This window comes from Acipenser ruthenus, chromosome 7, assembly GCF_902713425.1.
Source record: "Acipenser ruthenus chromosome 7, fAciRut3.2 maternal haplotype, whole genome shotgun sequence".
Taxonomy (NCBI): Eukaryota; Metazoa; Chordata; class Actinopteri; order Acipenseriformes; family Acipenseridae; genus Acipenser; species Acipenser ruthenus.
In genome coordinates, this window is record NC_081195.1 from 67,726,919 (window position 1) to 67,746,403 (window position 19,485).

General features: G+C 39.0%; 1 protein-coding gene across 3 annotated transcripts in view; it reads left to right on the plus strand.

Annotated features, from left to right (window-relative positions):
• Positions 1 to 19,485, plus strand: part of LOC117415790 (zinc finger protein AEBP2) — a 44,216-nt gene that overhangs the window by 19,630 nt on the left and 5,101 nt on the right. For 2 of the 3 annotated variants that reach the window (XM_059027712.1, XM_059027711.1), the window contains exons 5-7: positions 506 to 553; positions 2,527 to 2,651; positions 13,345 to 13,412. In XM_059027712.1, coding sequence (XP_058883695.1) covers positions 506 to 553; positions 2,527 to 2,651; positions 13,345 to 13,412 — 241 coding nt within the window. The remainder of the gene's footprint in view (positions 1 to 505; positions 554 to 2,526; positions 2,652 to 13,344; positions 13,413 to 19,485) is intronic. The other variant, XM_059027713.1, reaches the window with a different exon arrangement.

Below are 19,485 nucleotides of genomic sequence, written 5' to 3' on the forward strand. Positions count from 1 at the left end.
GTGACAGACAATTAGCAGTTGAATATGTTTTCAAAAGCCAATGATTTATATGCACCTGACAGTGCTGCTGACATGGACTATTGCAAGATATGTGTAAGTGCACAGCATGGCAATTACTACTTGGATTGTATATACTTGTAGTGCAGATGGGAGAGTAAGAAAAGTCAACTCAATTATATACTCCTGTAATCTCAGTGATGTTAACTGTTAGTTACAGGATAGTCCATGGCTGGTTTACTGCAGACAATTTAAGTGTAGTTACTGGCTTAAAGATGTCTACACAGCAACACTACTCCTATAATTATACATATAATTGGCCAAATTTCTGCTGTTATGTTTCTGTGTTGCAATTTGTATGAATGCTTTTTGTGAGTCTGTGGGTCTGCAAGGTTTTATTTTTTATGTGTATCCAGATGTCAGATTTCAGGGGGGGCGGGGGGAGGGGGTTGTTTTTGGCACCGATGTGGAAAAGACATGCATTGTAACCAAAGCACTTTATTATTAGTATTGCAGATGACTGGAGGAGAGGCCATACACCAGCAAGTGACCAAAGGTGAAGTGATACACCTAACTTACATGCAATATGTACATGAGACTGATCAAAACCCTGCTTGATGACTGCTCTCGTAATATACTATCATTTAAACTGTACAGATAATAAAATATTAGTCGTGCTTCACATGCTTATGTTTAACAACTAGAAAAGGACTGGTGGTGGTGTGGTGTGAATACATTGATATATTTAAACATGTAACACTGGTACTGTATTTGCATGTCACGTTTCCCTGTGGCTACAGATACTCTGTAGTATCAATACTAACAGTATTGGTACTTGGGCTAGTACTACAGTAACACATTGTGTCGTATTGCTTTTCAGTGTTTGGTTTTGTCATTATGTTTGAAAGCTGTTGTGTAAATTACAGGATCATCTGTGGAGATCAGGTAGGGTACATCCATACAGCAGTCCTCTGGTGGGACATGGGTTGATCCTCTGGTGTTTGATAAATATTCTCTTGTCATTAGTTGAAAACTGCAGGTGTGAAACATGGGTTGATCCTCTGGTGTTTGATAAATATTCTCTTGTCATTAGTTGAACACTGCAGGTGTGAGACATGGGTTGATCCTCTGGTGTTTGATAAATATTCTCTTGTCATTAGTTGAACACTGCAGGTGTGAGACATGGGTTGATCCTCTGGTGTTTGATAAATATTCTCTTGTCATTAGTTGAACACTGCAGGTGTGGGACATGGGTTGCTACTAACGCAGTAGGAGGGGAATGGGCATCTTTCCAATAGTTTAACTGTGGTCAATTGAGCTGGACTGGACTGGAATTGAATCGGTGAAGTTTTTTTTTTTATTGCAGTACTTTGTCAGAGTAAGATGTGTCGGAGTAAGACACAAGACAGTACTTGGAGTAAGGCTCTTAACGCTCCTGAGCAGTTTGGACATGTACTGCGCAGTACAGGGCCAGTACTCCAGGGAAGCTGATCCCATCTTTCACGGGGCAATAAAAAAAGAAAGAAAAAAAGCTGCACCCTCTGTAGAGTTAATTTTCGAGAAGCTAGGAAGAAGTGGTGTAGTCTGTACAGTATTCAGAGGAATGCATTCTTGCCCTCCTGTAAACGACCTGCTTGAGGCTGTTATTCACATAAAAGCACAGACACACTGTGCACAGAGTACTCCATCACGCCTTTCTGTCAGTAGTTTTAAAGACATGAATGTGTGGTGGGAGATTCTCCAGTTGGCAGATGCACTTTTGGCTATCAACATGAGCCTATTAGATTAGACAACCTTACTTGAACTCTCTCAATCTAAAGTAGTGAGGGGGTTGGTGACTACATATACATAGTTTAAATCAGAACAGTGACATCCAAGCAGTGGCTTTGATTAGTTATAGTTTAGGCAACAAATGCAAATAATGACACCCTAGACTGATTCTGCAATGTATGGACACTGACTGAGTTTCTGCTTGAAAGGGGTAACAGCAGTGGTGACCAGTGTGTTGCTTTCCTTGCCCATTGTCTGGCTATTTTAAATTACATTTAGACTTGTATGTTAGAGATTTATTTACTGATGTAGGGTTTGTAGGTACCAAGCTGTGCAATCCAACTAAAACTACAAAATTATTTTTTAAACTACGTTGCTAGAACAGTGCTCATATACAATTCATATACTAAAATGTGCTATTCCAAGTACTATAATAACCAGGAAACTAAATAACGTACTTTTTTAATGAGTTTAGTGACTGATCTAGTGAAGCCATTAGGTTTAAATGTGGCGACCTTATCTTGCAGAAACTTCAGTTGTGATCTTTCTTTTTCTATCTCTGAAACTTACAATCTACAGGAAATCTTTTATTCTGCTTCTGGTTCTTGTCACAAAATTAACCTTTTGTTTCCCTGCTCTGCATTAACTCATTCATGCTGTAACAGTTAAAGCCTGCTGTTTATTTTTGCACTCTTTCAATGCAGCATGCATGCTCCTAGTTTTAACATGCTCTCTTTTCTTTTTTTTCTATATGTATAGCAAGGCCACATGACTTCTTTGACGCACAGACGATGGATGCCATACGGCATAGAGCTATCTGCTTGAACCTCGCTACGCACATAGAAAGCCTGGGGAATGGACACAGTGTTGTATTTCATAGCACAGTAAGTAACACGCTTCATTTGGGGCTTTGGTGATTTATTTTCTCGATAGGCTTTTAATTGAGTAAAACAGGACTAGGTTTTTTCATGTGACAATTTTTGTGTACATCATTAATTATTTTCATATTTCTTTAACTATGCAAAACTGCAGGCCACCCTACTAGTATAGGAAATCTGTTGTTTTCCATGGTTTTCTTTTAAAACATTGATGCTACAAAGCTTCAATAGGGCCCTAATTGTTTAAACAATAATTTTATAATAAGCTGTTCCTGTAGATCCGGCTATAATTCTGGATACTGCTCATGTCATTAAAAGCAATTCCCTCTTTGACCACCAGGTGGCAGAAGTAGTCTGTAATTTAACCTCTTGGACTGCAATGCTGTGGTGCTCTGAGTGTTGGTTGTTTGTAGCCTGTGGACTTCTTTTTCTTTTAAGATTTGATTTTGAATGTGTTCCATACATTTGCTCCAGATTTTAGGAAAGGGGGGGGGGGGGGGGCGGAGAGAGAGGGATTAGTTGTGCCTGCCAAAATCCATGACCTGATGCAATCATTTCTAAAACACTTATTTTCTTCCAGTTTAAGAGCTTTTTAGGGTTGTGGGATCTGTCCCATTGTGAACACAGTGACTGACTTGAGATTTCACCCTCCTTTTGTCATCGCCTCCTATAGACCTTTCTGATTGCATTTGGATATAGTCCCATAAACAGTTAATTTTTTAACACATTCTTAACCTTTTAAATGAATTATTTATCATGGGTGTGCATTTTGTTTAATTCAGCTTTCCTTTTAAAGCCACTTTTATTTTACAGACAGAGGCACACTTTAAAAATAAATTTACAGTACATGCATGACCAAAAGATGACAAATGTAGCTGGAATAAATACCAAACTGCACTTTGCAATCTTGTCAGCAATGAAAGATTAAAGCATTGACGTAAAACAAGGTCTGGTATGGCTCCCCTGCACGGTTTTACTCTTTGATCTGCAGTATGATGAAATGTTCATGGTTTCACGCTGAGTGATGTGTGTGTGTGTGTGTGTGTGTGTGTGTGTGTGTGTGTGTAGCGAGCAGGTTTAGATATGATGCATTAACACCTTGCAGAGAAGCCAAAACTCAATCAGTACAATTAAAATAAACTTAATAGGACTTGCTGAAAGAGTTAGCTTTGGCCATTGGGGAGAGAAGACAACTCCTGACCGTGCCGAATGGCTCAACCGCACTGTGACTACAGCTAAGTATGAACCCAGTATAGCACATGCAGCCCCCAGCTTCTTGTGAAAACACTGGAGCACATTGTAAAAGTGCAGTTGGGCAGCCGAACTCCCTCTTAATAAGAGCCACACAATTGTCTCTTTTAAAAATATATATTATTTTGTTGAATTCCAGTTTATACAAAATGTAGTTTTTTCTTCTGTCTAACACAGCTGAATAGATTTCTAACAGTATAGTAAAACATAACTTTTTTCCAACTTACTCACTGTATTCTATTAGCAGGCTTGGATTTTGTTGACCCTTGTTTTTGCATTATACTGCACTTTTACAAAAATGAAAAACAGATAAGCCAGACTCGCCTTTATGTGTTCTAACTATAAGAATAGTGGATACTCATTCATGCATTTTATTTTAAAAGCAGTAGTTGAGCTGCAACACTCCTGCATGTCATGTCTCTGATTACCCACAAGAGGGCAGCACTGGCTTTCTTTAACTTGCCCTTCAGTCTGGAGGGAAGTTTACATTCCACGTTGCTTTTCAGCCCACAAAGCTGTATAAACTCTAGGCCGTGCATTTTACTTAGCATTAAGCTTTTTTTTTGCGCGCTCCTTTGCTTTACATGAATTTACGAACACAAAACATTCATTCAGTAGAGTGGTGTCGCAGCAGTGTTTGGATTGTATTTTGTTTTGCTACACTAGTGTGGCAGTAAACTCGGTCTGTTGTACAGGTAACTTATAATGAAGGGCCCTTTTACACTGGGTATGTTAGTGAAGGTACTGAGTGGTACATTTACCAAAATGGTCATCTCCCTGAAAGTGTACCGAGAGCATTTCCCTTTCACATTAGGAATCAACATTGTGATCTTCGTAAAGTTCGTGTTGGCGAGAAAGAAATCTACAGTACCCTGGAGAATATACTGTTTGAGTTTGATGCTGTATTTATTTTTTAAACGTTTTTTGGTATTGTTAAACATATAAATATATGATTTGTAAAATGTTTACCAGTAAACAAGCCACTGTCTTCAAAACAGTATCATCCTCTCAACTGTTCCAACACAAAATGTAGTATTAAGCACATGTGACTTGCTGTCAAATCAAAATCGACACGCTACAGTACATACCTGCTTCAGAGTTTTATTACTGTGGAGCCGTGTAGCTACAGTGCTGTACCGTCAATGCTTTACAGTTTCAGACAGTTTTTCATGTTGGCAATTGAGTAAGTATTGTACCTTCAGCACATTCTCATGTACTGTCATTAATAATCTACAGTACGTGGTTACCAGAATATTCCTGATATTGTTGATGCCATCATATTTTATTGTGGTCTTATATTCACTGTCCGTAATGAAAAAGAGCAGTCGTATTCAATTACACTTCATGATATTGATGTTGTGTTTGTGCTAATTCAGCCCCTGAGCTTCTTGAGACGAAAAGCAATAACTAAAGCTGGATAAACATATGCAGCAAATAAAGAAACATTGGGTCTCTTTGTGTTTAACACCACTACCCCAGGTGGGTAATAACAGCTTCCAGTTGATTTAAAAGGGAAATATTGACCCTTTTTAGTTTGGTACGTTTGCAACCGCTTGAGTGCATTTGGTTTGCACCCTGTAGCAAAATGAAGCGAATTGTACGGAGTACGCAAGAGCAATGCTTGGAGCTTTCACACTGAATGGAAAACGGTTGAATTTTAGGGGGGAGGGTTGGCGTGCTCCGTGGGAAAGGGCTGGTAGGCTCCCAAGAAAACCAGGAATGGCTTAAGCTGCTAAGCAGTGGGTCTTAAATTATTCCCAGCTAATGAACTTACAAATTCATGGCAGTAGTGATCTGTTAAGTGTGATGCTTTGGAAACGCAGAACTACTTTTTAAGATAAACCCGAGTAACAGGCTAACACACAATGTGCTACAACACCACTGCAGTAATCTAAGGCTTTCAGGAAAGGTATTGCACTCCATGTATCGGGATTTGTTTATTGTTTATGCTCGTTTCAACCTTGCACTTTTTAAAATAAGTATGCTTATCTTGTAGTATTCATGAATAAGTTAAAGCAAGTGCATTATATGTAATTTTATAAACACTGCTTGCTGTGTAGCTGTCCTCAAATATTCTCTACCTTTTTTTTCTTTCTCTTTTGAAAGTAGAACTCGCGTATGGTAATTGTATTCCTGTTTTAACAGCCCACTTGTGCAGAATAACTCCCATGCCTCTTTAATTAAAAGACCAATAAAGACCAATAAAGCAGCTGCCAGCTTTTGGGGCCTCAGATGTGCTCCAGTGACGTACATTCAGGGACGAAGCACCGTTAATACTGTTGTCTTTGGAACAGTGTTAAACAGGCTCCCTTTACTCCCTGCTGCACATCCTTGCATTTTTCAGCCTGTAGCATATTAAAAGTGGTTGGAGGACAAACATTAAGTCAACAAAAAAGTTTATACAGCTCTTGAGAGGGAGGGGGAGGGGGGTGCAGTAATCCTTAATGCAGTCTTAACACTTCTGCTTTACAAGCCATCTGAAATGTTTTTCTTCCTGTGGTGGATCATGTTGTATGTTACAAAAGCAAGACTAATGTGTCAGTAGATGTTTTGATAAGGTAAAGAAGCCTGGTTTGTAGCATTTGCAGTTTGCACAATAAGCCAAACAAAAGAAAAGTGAGAGCGATTATGCAAAGAATCCAAGAAAGCGTACAGTACTCCATCGAAGAGATTAGGTCTGAACTCTCCACTTCTGCACAGCCCCAAGAGGTTTATGTACAGAATCATTATATGGTTAATTCTAACTTGTAAATAGTTTGGGGTATTGCAGTTGTTGTCTTAGAGGGGCACTTTACAATCAGAGTTGCATTTCAACAGAAATTGCTTTGTCTGTTCAATAGGTTTTTGTTTAATTTATCAACCTGTCAGCCTTCTCCAGAATGTTAGTGTGTTCTAAAGATTTACGTATTTTTTTTTGTTTTTAAATTAATTGCAAAACATATTGTTGTTTCCAATGTCTCCTAAAATAAGTCCCACAATTCAGATGTGCTGGTATAAATTGAGGCTATGTGATGAATCTAAGTGGGAACTGCAAACAAACGATGTGTGAGAGGATCGATAATAGCCCATACACCAAGGGGTGACAGCCTGAGCCAGCTGTGGCTTCTCTAATTGCTGGACCATCAGGTTTTCTGTTCATCCTACTGGAAAACCCAACACCCTTTTTATAGCATACATGACTGCCAGTCTTGGAAGCAGTGCATGTCTTTGTTGGGTGTTCATGTTGATGCTCGGGTCCGGTTGAGGGAGATACATCCTCCTCTGTGTTTCAGCGGCTGCTTGTGAATGTGCTCATGATTCACGCTTCAGCTGAACCAAAGCATCATTCCAAGTTACTGGAACAGTTGTGGTCTCCGCAGAGGGGACTTTTGTTTCTCTTCCATCAAATTTCACGAATGCAGAGTCAATCCTCCAGTGAGTCAAAGTATTATTTATATAAACCATGTGCGTAACAAATGTGCTCATCAACTGCTGAATTTTTTTTTTTTTCCAAACCTTATAAATAGATATCCCATTTAAAAAAAAAAAAAAAAAAAAAAAAAAAAAAGTTTCTACTGCATTGTATATTGAAGCTAGCGAAGCATGGTCGCTTCTGTTGCTCGTTAACCCATCATCTGCTCACAGGTATTTAAGCACCAATGCTTTCAGCTGAATGTTCTGCAGGTAGCAATGGGATGTTCTTGCAAAGTGCCCCCATCTCCCAGTGATGATGGTGATTCATGTATAGATAAAGGGAGATTGAGAGGACAGTGATGATGGTGATTAGAGTATAGATAAAGGGAGATTGAGAGGACAGTGATGATGGTGATTCATGTATAGATAAAGGGCGATTGAGAGGACCGTGATGATGGTGATTCATGTATAGATAAAGGGCGATTGAGAGAACAGTGATGATGGTGATTCATGTATAGATAAAGGGCGATTGAGAGGACAGTGATGATGGTGATTCATGTATAGATAAAGGGAGATTGAGAGGACAGTGATGATGGTGATTAGAGTATAGATAAAGGGAGATTGAGAGGACAGTGATGATGGTGATTCATGTATAGATAAAGGGCGATTGAGAGGACCGTGATGATGGTGATTCATGTATAGATAAAGGGCGATTGAGAGAACAGTGATGATGGTGATTCATGTATAGATAAAGGGCGATTGAGAGGACAGTGATGATGGTGATTCATGTATAGATAAAGGGGGATTGAGAGGACAGTGATGATGGTGATTCATGTATAGATAAAGGGCGATTGAGAGGACAGTGATGATGGTGATTCATGTATAGATAAAGGGGGATTGAGAGGACAGTGATGATGGTGATTCATGTATAGATAAAGGGCGATTGAGAGGACAGTGATGATGGTGATTCATGTATAGATAAAGGGGGATTGAGAGGACAGTGATGATGGTGATTCATGTATAGATAAAGGGGGATTGAGAGGCCAGTGATGGTGATTCATGTATAGATAAAGGGCGATTGAGAGGACAGTGATGATGGTGATTCATGTATAGATAAAGGGGGATTGAGAGGACAGTGATGATGGTGATTCATGTATAGATAAAGGGGGATTGAGAGGACAGTGATGATGGTGATTCGAGTATAGATAAAGGGGGATTGAGAGGACAGTGATGATGGTGATTCGAGTATAGATAAAGGGAGATTGAGAGGACAGTGATGATGGTGATTCGAGTATAGATAAAGGGAGATTGAGAGGACAGTGATGATGGTGATTCGAGTATAGATAAAGGGCGATTGAGAGGACAGTGATGATGGTGATTCATGTATAGATAAAGGGGGATTGAGAGGACAGTGATGATGGTGATTCATGTATAGATAAAGGGGGATTGAGAGGACAGTGATGATGGTGATTCATGTATAGATAAAGGGCGATTGAGAGGACAGTGATGATGGTGATTCATGTATAGATAAAGGGCGATTGAGAGGACAGTGATGATGGTGATTCATGTATATAGGAGCAGCAGAACCAAGAACTGCTCCAAATGAATGCAGGCACCCTACACTAGGAAGGGGACTGTAAAAACAATACAAATAAACTTACGCTTGACGCTTCGTGCTCTTTAACTATTCAGAATACTGTTTGCTTTGCGATATAAAAAGCAACTTCGTAGAAGGGTTGAGGTTAGTACGTGTTGAACGTTGCAGTGGAATTAAATTCCTTGGCGTTTGGTTACAGCAATCCTCTTGATTTTTATAGAGCGGCTTTCAAAACTTGATCCTCTTCTCCCCGTGGGAGTTGAGTACATTACTTTACTTAGTAATGTAGCTAAAGATTGATATACTTTTGTTCATTGGTGACATTGAGGCTTGGAAGCCAGTTATACCCCCTGTTTTATTCTGCTGTTTCAAATAATCCTAGCCCTCTTCTTCAGTCATACATATACATGCAGGGTTTAGCTTATCCTTTATTGTAAAATGTAAAGACACAATTATAGGTTGGGTTCAAAACAAGTGATTTTTACAGCAAGACTATGGGTGGTGATTGCCCTGGTATCTCTGAAGAGAATCTTCTGCTCTTTAAAACCATGCTAAATGTTTTAATGAGTGAGACATCTCACAAGTAGAATGGTCCCCAAAATGTTCTCCTTTTTCTAGGAAAGCAGTACAGCTGGGAATGGGGAGTTTGTTGCTGGGTAACTTCTCGGACTAATATAGAATAGAAAAATATATAGAATAGAAAATATATATAATGTGTGTCACTTTTCTCATGCTTTATAGCTGGGATAGCAAGACTAAAACTAAGGCTATATTTTGGATTGTAAAAAAAACAGTATTTACATTACTAAATGCGATATCTTAACCATCCGACTTGCTTTTCTTCACTATCTCTCCTCCTTTGTACCGTGCACTGACTCTCCTTTATAGATACAAAAATGTAACCTTGAAGTGCTAGAAAAAAAAAAAAAGAAATTAAATTAATACCACAAAACAAACAAATTGGTCTGTTAACGCTTAAGTGATTGGCTTTCTGAAAAAAAAAAGCGACAGTCAATGGGAGTGGATTACCAAGCAACAACGTGTACAACTAAGCAAGGTTTTTTGAGTTATTTAAAGTCAGAAAAATGAACTGAAACATATCTAAGTTATTTAAAGTCTTTATAATAAATAAAAAAAAAAGCATTTACTGAAACAAACAAATTGTTTGTAGGGTCTTTTCTGGAAGGTTATACATCAAAATGTTAAATCTTTAGAAACTATACAGCTGTATCCTTTTTTATAAAATGTTTATAAGTGTTTTATAAAAGCAAAAAGGCACTTGAGGGCGTGGCTTGTGCTGGATAGTGTCACTTCTTGTTTGGTTGCAGGGACTCTGCTGCTTCTCCTGCCTTAAACCGCACCTTGTGCCTTATTGCTTAATTATGATAACTGAGGCTGTCCCGAGGATAATGAAACTAGGGGTGGGCAACGATATGGAAGTTGTATATCGATATCGTGCACGTATTTAGATATCGATAATATCAAAGTCTTCCAAAACACAGAAAATTGTTATAACACATGTTCAATATGAAACATGTAGCTATAACAGACATTTACATAAAGCAATAACTTAATTTAACTTTATCCTAATATCCATGGAGAAAAGCCAGGTCTTATTATATTGTTTTACTATTCCATTCCATCATCAGCTACCTAAAAACCGAAATATTTATATACAGTACTTCACTGCACAGACTAGCCAATCCGGAAGTAATTGAATCTTTCTAATGCACAACACATCTAAAAGTATTAAGTAGCCTACGGTGTCATGCTGAAAGGTGCATTTTGTGATGTGTTTTGATGTTTTAAAAGTACATCTCATTTATAATACCTAAAGTTCACATTTTTAAAATACATTACTAATGATGTAAGTAATCACATGGAAAAAATGCAATGAACCACTGACGGATGCGCATATCTCAAAATAATCTCAACCGTGCTTAATACAGCATGCAAATAGCGTTTGGTACCTTGTGAGCACGTTCTGAATGGAAGCAAAAAATACATACATACATACAGTACATGCAGTGCTTTGCAGAAGTATTCACCCCCCTGCAAAGTTTTCACATATTGTTGGCACCTGAGCGTACTCCACGACACTTTCAAATTAGACTTTACATGTAGCATCTACACAAACTACTCCACATTGATAAAGTTAAAAAATGCATATAGAATATAAATAAGTAAGATTTATACAGAAAAACTGATTAATCTCGGTTGCATAACCCCTTTGCTACTGCAGCCCTAAATCAGCTCGGATGCAAATCATTTGTTTGAAAGGTCACAAAATTAGTGAAATAGTTTCAGCCTGTGTGTACTCAAAGTGGTTTAACTTGTAGATAATTTCCCTCAGGTATATAAAGACTTTCAATCTGCAACTCACATAGTGATCCAACAAAGCAACCATGAAGACCAAGGAGCTTTTGAAACAAGTCTGGGATAAAGTGGTAGAGAGGCACAGAGCAGGAGATGGGTACAAGAAAATTTCAAAGGCGCAGATTATCCCTCTCAGCACAGTGAAGTCCATCATTAAGTGGAAGATGCATCATACCATCCAGACACTACCCAGATCAGGTCGCCCTCCCAAACTGAGCAGCCGGGCAAGCAGGAAACTTGTTCGGGATGTCACTATGAAGCCAACAATGACCTTGACAGATCTGCCAAGTTCTGTGTCTGAGATGGGAGTCAGTGTTCACACATCAACAATAAGCCGGTTCCTACGGAAAGCTGGCCTGTATGGATGGGTGGCAAGAAAGAATTACTTAAAAAGCCTCATCTTAAAGCACGTATGGAGTTTGCGAAAAAGCATGTAGGTGATACTGCAGACATGTGGAAAAAGGTTGTGGTCAGACGAGACAAAAATTGAACTTTTCGGTCTAAATTCCAAGCGTTACGTCTGGCGCAAGCCCAACACTTCACATCACCCAGTCAGCACCATCCCAACTGTCAAGCATGGTGATGGCAGCATCATGTTATGGGCATGCTTCTCTTCAGCAGGGACTGGGAAGCTTGTCAGTTTAGAGGGGAGAGGGGAGAGTGGATGGTGCAAAGTACAGGCGAATCCTTGATGAACACCTGTTTGAGTCAGCCAAGACTCTGAAACTAGGGAGGAAATTCACATTTCAGCAGGACAATGACCCAAAGCACAAAGCCAAAGCCACACTGGAGTGGTTGAACAAGAAGAGAATTCATGTTCTTGAGTGGCCCAGTCAAAATCCTGACTTGAATCCAATCAAAAATTTATGGCGAGACTTGAAGATTGCAGTCCATCGACGAACCCCAACAAACTCATCAGAACTGGAGCAATTTTCCTGTGAAGAATGGGCAAAAATTTCACCATCCTACTGTGCAAAGCTAGTAGAGACCTATCCAAAAGGACTCGGCAGTTATTATTTATTTCTTAGCAGATGCCCTTATCCAGGGCGACTTACAATTGTTACAAGATATCAAATTATTTTTTACATACAATTACATCATTTTTTTACACGTTATTTTTACATACAATTACCCATTTATACAGTTGGGTTTTTACTGGAGCAATCTAGGTAAAATACCTTGCTCAAGGGTACAGCAGCAGTGTCCCCCACCTGGGATTGAACCCACGACCCTCCGGTCAAGAGTCCAGAGCCTAATTGCTGCCCCTAATTGCTGCAAAAGGTGCTTCTACCAAGTACTGACTTAAGGGGCTGAATACTTATGCAACCAGTACATTTCTTGATTGTACTGCGTTTGTCTTTTTAGCAGTATCAGCAATAAAAAGTATGGCTCTGCGAGCGTACAGTAATTTTTTTTAATCCTACGATATCCCGAGATGGAAATTATCGATATCGAACGATATTGATATCATATCAAATTATCAATAGTGGTGCCCACCCCTAAATGAAACACTTTAGTTGAGATTGAATTGGGCTCTAGATTCCCAATATGGACCATTTTGCTTTACACAAGTTCTATTAATGCTGGAAATTGAAGGGATGAATCTGTCTTTCTCCCGATCAATATCTGGAATGTTTTGTTCGTCATCTTGTGAATGTGTTGATTGATACTGTTTTAGTTGGAGGTGCCAAATTGACATTAGATCGTGGTGTTTGGAAACCGTTAAAGATACTGACAGTTCAAGTATTTGGAACGCCAGGTAATGGTCTCAAATGTGTGTTGGTGTTTTTTTTTCGGATGGCATGCTTCTTTAAATTAAGAAGTGCATTAATTGTGTTAACCAGCTTTACCAGGTACTGTAATGTAATGGTCGGCTGCTCCGAGACCTGGTTTAGGTTTAAGTGGTTCAGTTAAACAAAAGAACGTGATTGGAACAAAGACCTGGCCCAGAATTGTTAAGTTTATGGCTCTCATAATTGTGATTTCATTCAAGCTCTGGTCTGGTGTGGAGGTTGCCTTTCCCTGTTGTAAACGGTGTATGACATCTCTTTTTGTTTCCTTCCTTTTTTTCTTTTCTTTTAGGTAATAGCAAGAAGAAAGGAAGACTCTGGAAAGGTGAAAATCCTGCTCCACTGGACACCCGAGGACATGTATGTATTGCTGACATCCTGTTGGTACGGGGGGCAGGGAATTGACCTTATCACGTTCAAAATGTCACTGGTGTTTACCGCTCCTCATGCGCAAGACTCCTGTGACTCCGCGGGCATTCTAGAGTCAGCTCTGTGAGCTTGGGAATCATGCACAGATCATACGGAACGAATGAGCCCTCTTTTTTTGAACCACTGTATGAAATTTGCACAGCAGTGGAGGGGTGCACACACGCACACATCTGAGACACAAGTGCTGTCTGTGTAGGAAGTAACAATGATTGAGGCAGCATGCAGCCTGCTTAATGAAACTGAAGCAACTTGGCATCTTGATGTCGGAAAGCAAAACTTGATGGACATAAGCAAACCGCGTAAAGTAGTTCAAATATTCCAGCAATGCAAGAATGTTTTTCTTCCACAGTTAATGAGGCGCTGTTACGCAGTTGTGTGTGCTTTGTTTTCAAGCCTACGGTTCTGTGCACTGCAGGAGAAGCAGCAGTAGAGTACATGTAGGAAACATCTAGACAGTAATAGATCAGGATCGTAGAATAGGCTTCAAGAAAAGGTGGAGTTGATGCTCGATTTGTAGATCAGCTTCGTCTGCCCTTGGCCTGTTTCTGTTGGTGGCAAACAGAAAGAACAAAAAACAATAATGTTGAAAAACTTGCTGAAACTACAAATGTAAATGCCTCAGCATGCAGAATGCAGCTGGCCACGGTGCAACCTCATTGTCTAGGGTATCCGGTTTGCAGTGTGTCTTGAACTGCCTGATTCACTCAGGAAATAAACGCATGGGCATTATTATTTGTTCTGTTCTACAGTATGTGCAATTGGTGTAAAGCCTCGTATTTTACTTTTTCAACAAAGCTATTGGCAGATGTGAACTCCTCTGCACATATCTAAATTATTGATGGTACTGGACATTGATAAGTAGTGAGAACCCTTTTTAAACACTTCTGCCTCTGTTTAAAATGTTCAATTAATAACGCATGATAGGAATAGTTAGATTTCCTCATTTTTTAACACACAGAAATGGATTGCTTTGCTTGAATGGTCTCTAATGGTTTTCTGGAGGTGTGTTTGTTTAAATATATGCTGCTAAACCAGTGTGGATGGCAGTGTTTTCTTAAGTGCTCGTTTTAGGAGAAATAAACAGAAAGGAGATTGTTAGTTTGTTTCTTTTTTTTTTTTTTTTTTTCAAAGCGTGCTCGCCATGTGCTTGGCATGAAGTGTCATTACTGAAAATGAAAAGATGCGCTTGCCTGCTTGTCTGCCTGCCTGCCATTCTGCTTAACGTTCTGTTTGTGGCATTTGTGAAATATTCCCACCACACCAGCATTCCGACTTGAATACTGTTCATGAACGTACATGTTCATGTAATGCAGGGTTTAACACATTTTCAGCAGTACTAATAAAAAAAACTCAGATGGCCGTTCCGACGAGACGTCGTCTTAAGAGATGTTGCATACTGAGATCCTGGAACTTGGCTGTGGCTCTATAATCTTAATGTATTGCTGATAGTAGAAGGCACAATATATAGTGTGGGTGTGTTGGGAGACGTTAAAGTAAACGGTGTGGGTTTTAGTTGTGTTGCGTAATAAATTGTGTAAATCTAAATTATATTTTTATTAACAAACATTTGCTTGAAATAACAACAAATGGAGTCCATTGCTAGTAAAATAATTGTGGGATTCCCTTTCAGATATTCTTATAATTGAAGGAATTCGAATTTTATATTTTGGAGACATAAACTAATTCTTGTGATTTGTTCAGCAGCTTTCATTTGAAGCCCATTTAACTGACTAACAGTGACTTCAGTTTAATTCAGTTGTTGCCACTGTGAGAAACTCATTTTAACAGAACACTGCTGATTGCAATTTCGATCAGTGATGTGCTGGAATTGATTTTGAAAAGGAACTGGCATTGACCCCAACCCTGGTATGGTAGATTATTATTGGAAAAAAGTCACAGTCAGAAATACACCATGATCTAAAATGATAGGTTCCCACTTAACCCAGTCTGAATAAACAAGTTTGTTTTTGTTTTTATTATAGCCTTGTGTATAATAGCTCTATCTGACTATTAATATTCAGAATGGTTCTCCAGGGAGTCTCTTATTTTCAAGGAGGTAATCAGTGCAGTGTCTGAAGGAATGTGTGTCACATTGGTAGTAATGTGGAAAAAAAAAAAAAAAAGTTCCTTTCTCTTGGGAGGTGATTTGGAATAAAACTTTCTGGGTCATTAAAACCCAAAGTCAACTCTGTCTCCCTTGTGGCGGTAATCGTAGAATGTTCTGATGATCGGGAGAAAGCACTGAATCAGTGTGAAAGAAAAAAATAATCAGTAAAACAAGACGACTCTATTAAACATGTTCATCAGGGCTCCTCTGTGTTTGATAACCCAGTGCTATATACTGTACGTACAGCCAGGTACAATCCTTATTTATTAACCTTCCTGCAGCAGTCTGGTAAGTTACCAGCTACTAAAAGAATACTCGGTAACACAGGAACATATTAGAGGCGGAAGAAATGCAACAACCAATACTTTGATGCTTGATGCGTGGTATTGAATTTGAAACTTAATGCTGAACGGCCACGAATGGGAACAAAAAAAACACTTTCATTTAGATTGCTGAAGCTTAGTAAACAGGACCCATATTTCAGTTCATCAATTGCAGTGCATGATGTAATTGTTTTGTTATTATGTTTAAACTAAGAAGACTGCCTTAGTACAGCTCCTGTGGTTCTTTTGACCCTGATGCAGGATAAAAGGCATGTTTCATAACTGTCTATAATATTTAAAGCCCTCCCGCTATGTATGTGGCGGCTCCAAATCTTTTCTAGTTATGAGGAAAAACATGAGTGAACGTCTGAGCCCACACTGCTCAAGACAAACCAAAACACTGCACACACGTACAATGTGACTGGTTCAAGCAGTAAGAGAGCAGCACTTGGGACTGTTTTGCCAAGCTGATTTACTGCAACCTGTTATTCCCGATAGCTGGCTTGCAGACATAAGCACCCTGCATGAAACAACCAGTCCTTGATGTTCTAAACTTCAGATGCATAATAAATGACAGCAATTACTGAACGCATTGATAACCTTGTGTGGAAACACAAATACACTGTAGTGTACAATAAACACATTATTGTATAGCCACGTGGGGTTGCACGGAGTTGACAAAGTCAACCCTAGACAATACTTTAAATGCAGCACAGAAACAAGAACCAGAGGGTAGGTGACACTTCTTTACACAGAGTGGTCAGGGTGTGGAATAGGTTACCTAGCCATGTGGTTGATGCTGAATCATTGTGATCCTTTAAGATTTTGGAGATCAACAAATGTATTTATCGGTGGTTTGGCGGCGAGACACATTTTGACTCTTGTGTTTGTTTTTTTTCTCACTTTGCTCCTCATTGGAAGCTGCCCCGGAGGCTGTTCCCTGCCAGATCCTCCTTTTGATCTGCAGCCAACCACACAGCTGGTGATGAAGGACCTCAGATAATTTACTGGTTCTCTCCTTTGCCAGCCACTCATGACCTACTCCCAGGTCACTGAGTGCAGTCCAGATAATAAAACCCATGGCTGCAATAGCACACCAGCCTGGCTACCTGAACTGGGACTTCAGTCCTCATAAGCAAGGTTAACTCGGGCCAGTATTTGGATGGAAGTCTTCAATGCAAGAATCTAGTGCTGCAGAAATTGGATTTGGTGGATTAGAGAAGGGGGGACTATCCCCACATGGCAGAATTGTTGTTTTCTGTGTGATCATGACCTCAGTTTTGCAAAAGGCTTGATTGAAAAAGTTAGACGCAAATGGGTGATTTATGCATTTGTTTTCAATTCCAAACCACAAATGGAGATGAAGAGGTTTCTGACATGGGTTAAATTGATTACTTTCATCTTGTAGGTTTACGGAATGACCTGAACAGTATTCATGCTTGTTCTGACGTAGAAGATCATTGTTACAAGACTACGTGTGTTTTTAATTAATATGACTGTTTTGTTGCACCATTGAATAGCATTGTTAAACTTGTCTCCATAAACAAGCATGTAGCGTCCGCTCTCCTTTTCTTCGATGCAGCTGCAAATCTTTGTGGCACATCAGATATTCAAATTGATGACTAGGGGTAATTGAGCTGTTTATGCACATGTCCTGTATAATTAGGATGGAAGAAAATAGAGAGGGGAGAAAAAAGAAGAAAATGCCGCACAGTTGAATATATGTGACCTAAATTGGTATTAAATCAGTTCTAAAGAGGGTTGTTTTTCAAAGCATGTTCATCTTAAAAGGTGTGAGTGAAAATGAAAGCTACTGTACCTTCCATTCTGAACATTGGCATACCATAAAGAAATACATTTAGTGAGTTTGTAAACCATTTTAATGGTGCTCCAGTGGGAACAAACCTAAAGCCAATTGGCATATTACCTATACAGAATACAATGGATCAGTAGACAATAAAATGTTTTTGATTAAGCAACAAACATTAAAGCAGATTACTTCCCCACCCCCCGTTTTGCAAAAATAACAAATAAGTTTTATAGTTTGCTATATATCGGTGTCATTTAGCTGGCAGAATGAGCACTGTATATTATTTTTAAAAGAAGAAAAAAAAAAAACGCAGTAGTAAAAGCTTCAGAGCTGAAGATGATACAACTGGCACTGCAACATTTTTAGTGGTGTAAATTCAGCAGGAAGTCATTGGATGAATTTATACCTACATAAATAAAGAGAATGCATGCAAACCAATGGAGGACTGTTAGCAGTTCTCTTTGATCAGTTTGATCATTTTAACTTTGAATCCCTGAATGAATAGCATTTGGATTGCCAGTTTGTTCTACTTCATTTAGCACCAGTGATCGGCAATGGAAGTGACAGCCATCCACAAGCCATGCTTTCAGACTGGAAGCTGTGCACGTCGCCACGCTCTCCGGGTTAGCAAGCTGATTTTCCACATGTGTCCAGGTTGCTCACTGGAGCTTCATGTACAGAAGAACATTAGGTTACCATTTGTAGATCAATCAAGATAGCATTAGGAATTTAGATAACATAAAAACGCATCTGTGGCTTCCAGTGTCTGTTATAAAAAAATCAAGTTTAAAAAAAGTGCAACATTGAGGTCATGAGCATCTACACAGAAAATGAAATGTTAATTCTGCATAATGAAATGTTAGTTTGTATTTATTTTTTTTTGGGGTGGGGGGTCAGTATGATGTGGCCACATTCTTATCACAGTGGGAAGGTTGTAGTCATAAAACATGACAGCCAGAAATATCTGGTTGGTCTAAATCCCTTCCTGTCCCACGCTCTGCAGTTTATAATGAATTTATTTTTATATATATATATATATATATATAATTTACAGTGCGCTGTGTATTTATATTGATTATGTTGGGAGGCCTGAATTTGTTTTCTCTGACGATATGATATCCAGGTTACAGCACAATGGGCCAAATTCACTAGTTCTGTTCAGCCAGCACAAACTCTGGATACAGATTGCATCTACACTGTTGTTAAACATGTGGAAACAATTAGAAGCCGAAAACCTCAGATGTTGGATTGAGGACTTTCTGTTGTAAATACCCTTTGTTCTGTATTTCAAATTAATATATGACCTTAAATCGATATGCAGCTGTTCTCGAATGCCAGTTTTATCATATCCAGCACTGAAGTATGAGAACCTTACTCACTGCTAATTCAACAAAAGAACACCCCCTCCTTGAAGACTAACTTTGGGGTTAAAAACTGATTTAGAGATGAACAAAAATGATGTTATTCTATAAACTTAAATCGAACTTTATTAAAAAAAAAAAAACCAAAAAAAACTCTTCAAAACTCGCTCTGTAAAACATTTACTGTAGAACCCAAACCACATATGTTTTGTATTTAGGCTATGTGAAGTAATGGTCTTCATTAACAATGGGAATATAAAACAAGGACATGTCATTAGCTTAAGTTGGCTGAGAACATGCAACCAGCAAACTTGTTTACTGGCCCCCCCCAGGTGTATTTGTACAAAGGACGGTTGAAATAGGCGTGTTGCAAAATACTCTGGAATCATTTTACATTTTCATT